This window comes from Hakea prostrata, chromosome 6, assembly GCF_041222555.1.
Source record: "Hakea prostrata isolate BN-2017 chromosome 6, UWA_Hpros_2, whole genome shotgun sequence".
NCBI classification, from domain to species: Eukaryota; Viridiplantae; Streptophyta; class Magnoliopsida; order Proteales; family Proteaceae; genus Hakea; species Hakea prostrata.
In genome coordinates this window covers 25,975,764-25,988,164 of record NC_142605.1, presented here as the reverse complement: position 1 = coordinate 25,988,164, position 12,401 = coordinate 25,975,764, and the positions used below count along the sequence as shown (strand labels likewise).

Genomic DNA, 12,401 nt, shown 5'->3' with positions numbered 1-12,401 from the left:
ACGATTGAATACTTTAATTATTGCGAATGAATAATTGAATTGAAGCAACAACAACACTCCGCGAAGCACCATTGTAGAAGGTTCTAAAATACTCAGATGCTGCCAATTCCACATGTAACATAACATTAGTAGGTGAGTTATCTGATTCACCCGCTTTTAACTTATCTGATTCTCTCACAACCTTCGTTCATTTTCATTCTAACACAATGCGGTCAATTTTTTTTGGTGGACGAGGAACCCTAATCGCAGCCCTAACATCTTGAAGGTTTCTCTCCCTCTCCTGCAAAAATTGCTTCCCTCATTCTTCAAATGAGGTCATCTTGGTCGCATCATTAAGATGATTTGCTTTATATTAAGCCACATTGAAGAATATAGGAATTAATGTTGTAATGATAAGTACTCTTGAAGGTTTAACTGAAGAAACTTCCATGCTTAGCCACAAATGGGTTCTATTCCCATGGCAATACTTGAGATAATGGAGAAGCCTATGATATTCGCGAAGCCTAGAGGATGGAGATCATTATTAATGGTGAGTATAAAAACCGTTGGCCTTGATATCTTCCCTATGGTAAGGGTGTCAATTGCGTACCTAAACCGTTTAACCATACCGAACAGCACCCGATCGCACCGAAACCGAATTTCTTCGGTACGGTTCCGATTTTAGGTACTCATACCATCGGTATGTATTGAAACAGTACCAAATTGGTACTGTACCAAATTAATGAATATAATTGTAATTTTACAATTAAATCACTTTACCTTTACCCTATCCCTAATTCCCTATTTCAGTTTTTCGTTTCATCATTCACTCATCTTCTTAGATTTACTTGTTTTCTCTCTATTAATTAGATTTACTTGCTTTATCTCTGTTAATATCATATTCTATTGATTGGTCGATCATAATTTCATTAGGATCTTAATGAACTAATAACAAAAGTGGCATAAGTTCATTCGTACAAAAATTGTACCGCACTAGATACAGTGTTTAAACCGTTTTTACGCACCGATTTAATACCAAAACTGTACCGAATCGTTTTTTAAATCCCAAAACCATACCATACCATGTAAATTCGATATGATACGGTTTTGGTTTTCGGTATTCAAAGTTGGTACCATATCGAATTACCGAAACCATACTGACTAACACCCTTACCCTATGGCCTTAATTTCATCCATTACCTTTTGGAACTCTTTTGCAATGCCTCCTTTCCCATTGCAACTAAATCAGCCATGACCATGTTTATATTGGTATGAAATTCATATGTATCATTGGTATCGATAGAAATATGATGCCAAGGTTTGAAGTATCGGTTCCATATATATTGGTATCTGTAGATTACCGATATGATACATGCCGATACATCTCTAATTTTTTTTATTTTTCCATGTCGTCTCTCGCGTCTCTCATTGTATCGGCCAATACGGTTCAAAACGACATAATAAACATAGAGATATGTAGTGTTTATAAATTTTTAGAAAACACATTACACTAACGATGCGTATCGACTATATCGTCATGTATTGTACCGATACATAGAGACACCAACCGATACATATTGGTTACACTTGATACATATCGAACTACTTCATAAAATAAGGAAGAAATGGGTTTTCGTGACGAGTTGCAGGGTTTCGAAAGAAGGGTTTCTGGTTTCACATTCTCTTCCACTGTTTTCGAATTTATTGAGGTATGCTACAGAAGCTATACAGAAGCTACAATAAGAGAAGAATGTGTGAGATGCTGGGTTTTTTAAATACCTCCATAATGGTTTAATTGTTGGGAAGAGCCGAAGAGGTGAATAAATCTCAAGATGCAGATCAAGTTAGATACAACAGGAATGAAGATTTGATTAGCAGGAGGAAATCTCAAGACTCAGATCGTACTGAATACAATAAGAATGAAGATGAGTGATGGGAAAAAAACAAATATTTAATTAAGAGTGCAGCTTGGTAATATGGTGGCTCTGTTTTAGCGTCAAAAAACTCAGTTGTTTCAAAGGTCTGTCAAGAGTCCTTTTTAGGCAGCGTTAGGTTCTGCAATTCTGTGGAATCAGATTTTAGGGAGTCATGATTCGAGTAAGAAAAATCATTTGGTTGAAAAATGACTCAGAATCCTCGTGGTTCCACGGATTCAAGTGATTCCACAATATAGTATAAAATGGTGATTCTCTGCAGACCACCTCAATAGGTGGTTTTCAAATAGAATCACCGAATTCTAGGCTCGATATAAAAGGGAGAAAAGGAGCGTGACTCTGTAGAATCACTTTCCATCGAACGAATGCTCGACAGAAGACGAAGCTCTCTTCACTCCTACTGCTGGGAACTCGAAGCACTACTCACTCTTGCTGTTGAGAACTCGAAGACCTCGTCACTCCTGCTGAGAAGGCGAACCACTCCAGCTGCTGAAGAAGGCGACGAACACCACCAACACTGCAAAGAAGAAACCTATCTTTTCTCCAACTTTAGCGTGGTGTTTTCGGCAGATCTCGAAGAAAAACCCTACAAAGAAACCCTAGCTTCTCTGCTCTGCAACTCCAGCGTTCCCAAATTTTTCTTGGTGTTTTCGGCTTCGGCATCGAAATAGGCGGTGAGTCTCTGCATTGTCTTTATTATGTTTTTATGAATAAATCGTGCTTTATCTTGTAGTGGTCTTGATTTTCCCTGTTTGGATTAGTTTTGTGTTTTACTGTTGGCTTGGTATTCTTGCATTATAATCTTCTACCTATAAGCTGAAACGCAGTCCCGCAATTTTCAGCTTTTTAATTGGTTCTGTAATAGTTGAGAGAAGAAGATTAAATGGCCTAGTGAATATAAATTGACTATTGCTTCTGCGTTTACTTTCCTTTAGATACTTCTCAATGATTCTCCATGATCAGGTTAGTTGTACTTCAGTTTTTCACCGTGTCATGTACGTTCCTGAAACCTGTAACTTGACATCCCTCTTTTGAAACTGATCTGTTGGCCCTGAAACTTCACCCACCAATTTTTTTCATTCATTTCTTGACCCAACTATCAAAACCTGAATCCAACCCTGATTTTGTTCCTGTCTCAGACCACACCCTGCTTTGGCCGTAATTTTTCTTAGTCTAATGTGAAACCTGCAGCACCCTCTTTGTTCTCTGAAAATTTAATGACTGATAGACCCATTTAGGACCTTCACTCAACTAGGGTTCATCCCTTGCAGAGAACTGGTTTGAGAGAGCACAATTTTGCTTCCTAGTATTATCTCATTCATGTGTTTCAACTCCCTTTGACACTGTATTTCTGTTACAGACCCCACTTCTTATTCTGCAACCCATTACTCGCAACTCATCCTTTTCTTCTTCTCCCCTAATTCATCCTATGGTCTTGAGCCTAAAATTCTATTTTTAGGTTAGAGTTTTCCTAGTTCCTCAAGCCCAACATAATTTTGCTGCAGTTTGCTAGGAGAATTCACATGAGCTTGATTAAGCTTTAAAGGGTTTTGGACTTTAGGAACAGTACCTTCTGTGCCAATGGACCCTGCAATTGATATGCCATCTACTTTATTATTTTATTTTTCCATAGTCAAAGTAAATGCAACTTTAGGGTAAAGTGTAATGGTGCTTACCAAATGGGAAAAAATTGTGTTCTACAAGAAGAATTCAAAGTACTAAGAGCCAACATGCCTTTCCAAAACTTGCAATTTGAATGGAGCTTTTGGGGAAGGAATTATTGCTTGTTAGTTCAAGATCATAATGCTTGGAGATTAAGACGAAATTTTTTCAATGAGAAAGAACAATATAAAAAGACTCGTTAGGTGGATGGGTCATGATTTGCCCAAAGGTTGCAAGCTAAACTCCTTGCATATCACTCCAGATTTTAAAGCCCTGGTCTTGTGAAAGAGATTGAGACTATATATATATATATATATATATATATATATATATATATATATATATGATCGCTATCTCCACATATAGGTCGGTATATATATACTTCCTACATATAATCTCACTATTGATTACATTCTATAATGTGGGTCGACTTCGGCAAACAGACAAGGGTAAGAGACGATCTCCCTTCCTCATCCTGCTACTCCTAGATCCGCTCCTCCTCATTCTTTCCCTGATCCGCTGGAACCCTCGGGTTCAATCCCCGGAGGGTGGTCTCATCCCTCCCTAGATACGGAACAAGACACAAAAGAATAGTGGTTGATCCCTCGAATCGAAAAGAAGCTTTTGATGAACCGAACTGCTAAAGAAGAGATCCTTCTAACGGTGACGCCCGATGAAGTAACTCGTTTGTGCTTAGAGGGGGAATATGGCTTCGGACTTTGCAGATACTCTTTGCAAAAGAAGAGCATGTTTACAAGAGAAAAGGAAAGACAAAGGGAGAGACTCTTCAGCTTTGTGAACAGTAAGTCAGGGATTCTTCCGCTTTTTCTGTATAGAAGGAAAGGCAAGGGGCGAAGCTGCTCGCTCTGTTATAACATAGCGGGGAGGACGATGCTATATACACACACACATATATAAGTATAATCTACTAATCAGGTTAAATCTACTCACAAGATAACCTAACTTCAATTTTCAAGTGATTTAGGTTGACTCAACCCATAAAATTAGGGTAATCAAACAGTTTTTTCAGACAGATTCACCTTGTTAGAATTAGGGTAACCAAACAGTTTTTTTTTTTACGAATATGATTCTACCAAACCTAATTCCATAGAATTGCAGAACCAAACGTTGCCTTAGGTTATAGTCAAGAGTGTAGCTTCTCTTACATTCAAAGTACCAGTGGGATAGCTATCAAGAGTCTTCACATATCTAGTCTTCCCACTATGAAGGTTTAATTCTTCTGGCAACACGTTCCTTGTGGTTTCATCTTTGTTTGTTAGTTGGGTATCTTCCCTAGTTTGAGACAAGTTATCTTTTTGTGAGTTCACTGAACTTTCCTTACTGTGTTTTCTTCTCCCTCACTCTTTGTTAAGTGGTGGTTGTTTTGGTTGCTATTTGAAAGGAAAACTATTGTTTTGTCTTGTAATATTGGAACTTGGAAGTATAGGTTCTCATGCTATTTCTAAAATTGCTTTGCTCATGAGCTCTAGCAATCCCGAGACCAGTTCCTTCAAGAACAGAGGGATCCGTGAGATTTCTTAATTTGGGTTTAAGCTCATGTAATAGCTGATCCTTTATATAGTTGGAAATTCCTAGTATGCATCTCCAAATTTTGTGATCTATAGAGAGGATTGACCACCCGTGGCTATGTTAATGGAAACTTTATCATGCAAAGGAATGTAACACCATGGAAGATTGAGCAATTTATGCAAGAAAAGAAGCCTTTTTTGGTAGACCCACAATGGGGCCGGGGGCCCATTTTAATTTTTTTAAATTATTTCTTTAATATTTTCATTTTTATATTAATATTGTGAATAATTTTTAAAGGTAAAATAGTGGGTATACATGTCATTCTTAAATTAGAAACCAACTCCTCAATCCCTATTTATTATACCCTCTCTTCTCTTTCTATAAAGATGGATTAAAGGAAATATTTGAAAAAAAATCTTATTAGGTATTCAAAATGTAAACTAACTCTTCAATCCCTATTTGTCCGCACCTTGATTATATACTCAAGAGGGAGCTTTGTCGTTCGCAATGGTCAAACCCATGATTTCTCCACTGATAAGTATGGATCTTACCACTCTACCAACCCTGCATTGACTATATTTTTTGTATTATTACTTTAATTTACCTATATTTTGTTGGAAAAGAATACCATATCAATAATTTACCTTTTTTTTTCAAATGTGTGGGCCCCAAAAAATGTCTAGGCTTATTCCTTAATATAATAAAATAATTCAGAAATGGGACCCCCAATGGGTCTTATAAGGACTCATACTGCAAAAAAGCATTAGCGTTTCCCCAACGGGAAAGTTATCTGGAGTTTCATTCTTCAGCCTCCTCCAAGGTTGAATCATGGTTCTGCCCCCTTTTACCTCCATTACTTTTACTTTTGATTCTTGCATCTCAATACCCGAATTCGAATTATTGGATGAACTTGACAGCCGAGTTTCCAATGGCCTATCTTCTATAACTATTTACCATATTTTTGCTGTATGAATGTGGTTTCATGTTCACTTGCTTCATCTTTTCTTTAGCTAGTCAGTTAGTACTATGTGTGAATGTGGTTTCATTTACAATGCCCTCATACTTGGTTTATACAAGGTGAGAGACTTATTAACTTTGTCTTCTTGGCGGTTATGAAGCACGCCATGTTTAAGTAATAGTTGCACAATAAAGTTATCATTTATTAGCTATGTCTATTGTTTTTTTTGCTTGAATTTGACAACTTCCTTATGTATTTTGATCATTTCTATTCAATTTTACCTTTATTGCTCGAATCTGCGAAACGATTCAATACAAAGTGAAATGCCTTTTAAAATCACCTGATACATTACCATGATACTTCAAACCTTGGATGGTGCTTTTTATTCTGTACCGTATCACGGATACGTTGAACTAAAACCCTGCTGCTATGCGCTAAGCAGCGGGTTGCCTCCTCTGCCTTTCTCTGCTTAAACCTTTCTGTTCCTACAGATTTTGTCGGGGAAAGCTTCGGTAGCACTCAGTTGGGCATTCAGTTGATGTCACTGGTTTCATTCATTGGAGGTAAGTTCTCTCTCCCTCTCTTTCTGACCCTCTCTCAGATGCGCGTTCTTCTACCTTCTCAAGTCAATTAACCTTCTAAAAATTGCTACTTGACCTCAGATGAAAGAAAATCCTTTATATCTAGGAATTTGAAGCACGGGAGTTATCTTTATGGAAACTTTGTTGATGGTCTTCCCCTCCTCCGTTATGGGTTTTCTTGTCTTTCAGCCTGAATTTAGAAATCTATTTCCTCTCATGAAATCTAGTTCCCTGTAATCCGGTCACAGGGAAATCGCTTATCCCAACTAAATAGAATGCGTAGCCTTTATTGCTACTCTATGTGAGACAACCAGCTAAATTGGCTAATATTTCTGAAGAAATGGACAAGCTGTGGATGAGCATTCTTTGCCACTTCCATGAAAAATCCTTTGCTGTTCACTAAAACTCAGATAGATTAGTATTCCTGAAGTATTTAGATGTAGGAGAAGAGCTACTGTTTCAAAAATCTGCATAACCAATTGGGATTGATTAAGCTATGATGCCCCTTTTTAATTACTAGGCAACAGGAGGTCTAAGCACTTGATCATGGGATGTGTCAAAGGCAGCTGGATTCATCCATTGTCACATTGGGAGCCCTCCATAGCCTGTAAAGGCTATCTTCTACCAGCGTGGTATGCAACTGGGGGTGGTGACATGAAACCAGCAGGTAGATCAGTCAGGGATTTCAGTTGTTGCTCCAGCTTTTATTTATTTGCCTTTTAAAAGCTTCTTTCTGCCTGTAATTTGAGGTAATGCTTGGATGCCTCATTAGCTTTTTAGCTGAGTTGGCATTTCAGATTGGAAAAAGAAACACTTTCTTGTAGCTGCATGTAATTGAAATTGATGAATGAGCTTGGACTTCTTGACTGATCCTTGAATATTCCTTGTTATTTTCTATTTTCTTTGGATTGATGCAACTACTCATACCAGTGTCTCCTATTCTGATTTGTATTCTTAAGGATCAAAGGTTGAAGATGAAGAGAGCAGTCAAAACTTTGTTCAATGTTCACAACCAGGGTTTTGATTGCCCCTTCTGTTATATTACTTCTGTCCCTGGGTTTTTGGTAATTTACTGATATTTCCTATATTGAAAATAATCCAGTTTGGTAGCTTGTTTCTACCCAGTGCATGCATATGAACTGGGAATAGTAACACTCATATTTGAGGTGCTTGTTATATTGTGTCCTATGGCTGCTGTGCTTCATGATAAGCCTAGGGTGATGTGGCATGCACCATCCTTGTGTGTGATGGGATTAAGTGTTTATCTATTTTCTTATGTGTAGTTCAGTTGGAAGATTGGCTTCTGATAAATTAGTATTCTAGTTGTTAATATTGTTTTTGTTGAATTATGTATATGTCTACAGCAAATTGTGTTTGTATGTCCTCTTATTGCTCCCAAGTTTTAACATACTGCATTTTTTTTAAGGGTGTTTTAATGCCAATCTTTTTGGATTATTATTGAAGTCCAGGCCAATTGAATCCTCTGTATGTCTGCATCCCTTTTTATTGCTCCCAAATTTTAGCATGGCAAATAAACACATACTTAATTTTTTATAGGTGTTTCTTATGCCTAATTTTTAAAATTGTTATTGAAGTCCATGCCAATTTAATCCTCGTATATATCTGCACCCCCTTTCTTCCTGTACCCATAGTCATTAAACATGTTCATTTGTGAGCCCCTCTCTCTCTGTTGTTGATTTCCTGCTATACATAGAATCTCTCAACTAATTTTTTGGTAGCTTTTATTTCAGGCAATGGATTCAGAAGAGGAGCCGAGAAGATTGGGGCTCTTTTCTTAATTTTCAAAAGAATGGAATCTCAAGAGTTTACCAACTTATCAACTAAATCACCGAATGTTATTCTTTGAGTGAACCATATGCAGTGTTCCTTGTATCAATGGTAGTTTACATATGTCAATGAGTGATTGTTGGTACTTCTCTAGCACCACAATTTCAAACTTGTCTCTTCTTTTACTTTTGTTTAAATTATCAAATACTGCTCCTAGCGCTTGATTTTTGGGTCTCTTGTTTTCTCCAGGCCCCCATTAATCTCCACCAAGTTGAATGGGTGAGCCCTTACTCTGTTTATATGTTTCTGTTTTTGTTAATCTTGACATCTTTGGTAGATATACTTGAGCTTGTCTCCTTTTGAGCCTTAAAGCTGAATTATGTAATACTTCAACTACCCCATAAGTAGATAATATGATTGATTGCCCCCACCCCCCTCTAAAATTTTTTTGCTATTAAGATGTAAATGTGTTTTGATAAAGAAATCTTTTGGTCTTCTTAAACAGGGAAGAGTGGAAGATATTATTTGAATGCGACCCAAAGTAAAGCACGTACAAGCATGCTATGGTACCAGAGGTTGTAGAAGGAAACCTAAATTAATGTTCAGATCATCTTCTATTCTTTCAAGATCACTTTCTAAGTCATACTTCCAAAAGTTCATCCCTACATCATGGAAACGAAATATCCAGAATAGTCTACCAGACACTCCACATGAACACACAGAACCTGCCACAGATTGTAAATCTTTGCCAAAATGTCCCCCTAAGGAGGAAACTCTCATAGATTCTCTCCAGTCTTCCCTCAGGACCTTTACAAGCCAAGGCCAATTACATCATGGCTTTAAGGTCTTCTCAATCATCCAGTTCCATGCTTCTTCATCCAATTCTTTTGATCTTATATTACAGCCTGTCTCCTGGCTTCTGTCATCTTGCATCACCCTTAAGTCACTTCCACAAGGGAAACAACTCCATTCTCACATTATTTCATTGGGTCTTGAAAATAATCCTGTCTTGGTTCCCAAATTTGTCACCTTCTATTGTACGTTTAATTGCCTTGAGGATGCACATTCTATAATTGATAGTTGTTATATTAGGCATGCTTTGCCATGGAATATTTTGATCTCTGCATACGTGAAGAAGGGATTTTACAGTGAAGCAATGTCTGCTTATAAACAAATGGTCAACATGGAAATCAAACCTGATAATTTTACATATCCTTCTGTGTTGAAGGCTTGTGGTGAAGCATTTGATCTAGATTTTGGAAGGGAGATTCATTGTTCAGTTGAAGCTAGCCATCTTGAGTGGAGCTTGGTTTTAAAAAATGCTCTAATTTTCATGTATACCAAGTGTGGTGAAGTTGGTACTGCACGCACATTATTCAACAAAATGCCGGAAAGGGATGCTATTACTTGGAACTCAATGATCTCTGGTTATGCTTCTAAAGGAATGTGGGTGGAGGCCTTTGAACTGTTTGATCGGATGCAAGATGGAGATATTGAAGCAAACATAGTAACTTGGAATAGTATAGCTAGTGGTTGTCTTCAGACATCAAACTATAAGGGAGCACTTGATTTGATTTCACAGATGAGAAATCGTGGGCCCTGTTTAGATGGTGTCTCAATGCTTATTGGATTGGGTGCATGTTCTCGAATTGGATGTGTAAAATTAGGGAAGGAGATTCACAGTTTTGCCATCCGTAGCTGTTGTGAAGAGTTTGAGAGTGTGAAAAATGCATTGATCACCATGTATTCAAGGTGTAAGGACCTCAGACATGCTCATATCTTGTTCCGGGTGACTAATACCAAGAGTATAGTTACATGGAATTCCATGATTGCTGGTTGCAGCAGCTTAGATCAATCTGAGGAAGCCTCCTTTATATTTAGGGAGATGTTAACATCTGGTATTGAGCCAAATTATGTGACAATTGCAAGTATTCTTCCTCTTTATGCTCGAGTGGCAAATTTACAACATGGAAAAGAGCTCCATTGTTACATGTGGAGGCATGGGGGATTTGAGGACCATTTGCTATTATGGAATTCTCTTGTGGACATGTACTCAAAATCTGGAAAGATTTATGAAGCCCAAAAGGTGTTCAACTTGATGAGCAAGAGGGATGAAGTCACTTATACTTCTTTGATCGCTGGATACGGGAGTCAAGGGGAAGGACAAGTTGCATTCAAACTATTTGAGGAGATGAACATGCTTAAAATCAGACCAGATCATATAACTATGGTGGCTATTCTATCAGCTTGTAGCCATTCAGGGCTTGTGTATGAAGGGCAAAGGATCTTTGAGAAGATGGTTCCCTTATATGGGATAAACCCCCGGTTAGAACATTTTGCTTGCATGGTTGATCTATTTGGGAGGGCTGGTTTGTTGAGAAAGGCAGTAGAAGTCATAACACAGATGCCATTCCAACCTAGCCCGCCAATGTGGGCCACACTCATAGGGGCGTGCCACATCCATGGGAACATGGAGATTGGGGAATGGGTAGCTGAGAAATTGTTAGATATGCAACCTGATAATGCGGGATACTATGTGTTGATTGCTAACATGTATGCAGCTGCTGGTTGTTGGAGCAAGCTAGCAAAAGTACGAACATTTATGAGAGACTTGGGTGTGAGGAAGACTCCTGGTTGCGCCTGGATTGATGTAGGCAATGGGTTTCACCCATTTCTGGTTGGGGATAGGTCAAACTCAGATGCACAAGAGATTTATTCATTGTTGGAAGGATTGACTGAGGTTATGAAGGATGCTGGCTATGTTGCCTCTAACAATTTGGGTTTATTAGCAACTGAAGACTATGAGTGAGAATCTGGACAAGAAAACTCATCTGAAGCTCATATCTGTTATAGGGCCTAATACAAATTGTACTTGGAAGCTCCTGTTTGCGGTAAACTTGTGATAATACACCTGCAAGAGATTTCTGAAAAGCACCAAAAGGATATAGGTCATTTGAGAACCATTACATAAACTTTTGCACTTTCTAATTGAAGCTGCAAACAGTTGCCATTGGTTGCTGATGTGTAGCATGAACACTGGAAATGAAAAGTGAAAGAGTTAGATGTAAACAATGATAGTAAATGTTCACACTCAAACTGAAAAGCTTGATGTTCATAATATTGGAGTTTTTTGACATTCTCTCGGTTACAACTTACAAGAGAATGTTTATCTGCCGAGTCTGCCTATAATTTCTGGTAGAACTATTTGTTCCCAAGAAGTTTTTTAGCCTCCAGGTAATCTCCCCTGTACTCATTGTTTCCCTATTTTCAAACTTGACTTTGCATTAATTGTTAATTCTTCTTAAGATTTAAAGATTGTGCTGTTGCACCATTGCGTGTAAAAGCCTTTTATTTTGACATAATGAATGTTTGGGTGTTTGGAGCTGTCGTGGATAGTTATGAGAAGAAATTAATGTATTCTTGCCACTAATGTTGTGAGTTCTTACAGAACGAACCATAGACCAGTCATCACAATTTGCTGCTACTACCACGGAGAATGCTGTCCTTGAAATAACGTTATTCTTGTATTATTTATTTATTTATTTATTATTATTATTATTATTGTTTATTATTATTATTACCTCAAGCATCCCAGCCTTTTCACATTGCTTTGAGGTTTTGTCTCTGTTGCATCCCTCTTCTCTCTCTTTGTTTATGTATATCAAGTGTCACTGTGATCGTTGTTTACATGGACACAGTTGAAATCATGTTGTTTTTTTATCAGGGAGATGGGTCATAAACCAAATCTCGGTTAACTGGATTTAGTTCCTTTTTACTGGTCGATATGACTGTGGTTATTGCGACAGTGAAGTCTTGTTTTGTTCTGTAAAAGCTTGGAAGCTTTCTTAATGTGAGGGATTCTAAGTATTCTGGAAAAATGTTTAGTCATTGGACTACAACTCATTTCATCATTTGATCTTATTATTAAGTTGGTGATCTGGGTGCCTGGTTATTATCTTTTGTTGGAAT

General features: G+C 37.7%; 1 protein-coding gene across 4 annotated transcripts; it reads left to right on the top strand.

Moving 5' to 3' along the window:
* The first annotated feature begins 2,380 nt into the window (after nucleotides 1-2,380).
* LOC149012924 (Tetratricopeptide repeat (TPR)-like superfamily protein) lies at nucleotides 2,381-12,401 on the top strand. Of its 4 annotated transcripts, XR_016173967.1 has the most exons (6): nucleotides 2,381-2,587; nucleotides 6,555-6,626; nucleotides 8,396-8,574; nucleotides 8,682-8,711; nucleotides 8,938-11,666; nucleotides 12,157-12,401. XR_016173967.1 is itself a non-coding variant. In XM_089158781.1 (5 exons), the coding sequence occupies exon 5, from the start codon at nucleotides 8,962-8,964 to the stop codon at nucleotides 11,239-11,241; it is 2,280 nt and encodes a 759-aa protein (XP_089014907.1). In that variant the 5' UTR covers nucleotides 2,381-2,587; nucleotides 6,555-6,626; nucleotides 8,396-8,543; nucleotides 8,682-8,711; nucleotides 8,938-8,961; the 3' UTR covers nucleotides 11,242-11,941. The 4 variants fall into 4 exon arrangements, 3 of the variants coding, with proteins under 3 accessions (XP_089014907.1, XP_089014905.1, XP_089014906.1); XM_089158781.1 differs by lacking the exon at nucleotides 12,157-12,401 and having other exon boundaries at nucleotides 8,396-8,543; nucleotides 8,938-11,941; XM_089158779.1 differs by lacking the exon at nucleotides 12,157-12,401 and having other exon boundaries at nucleotides 8,938-11,941.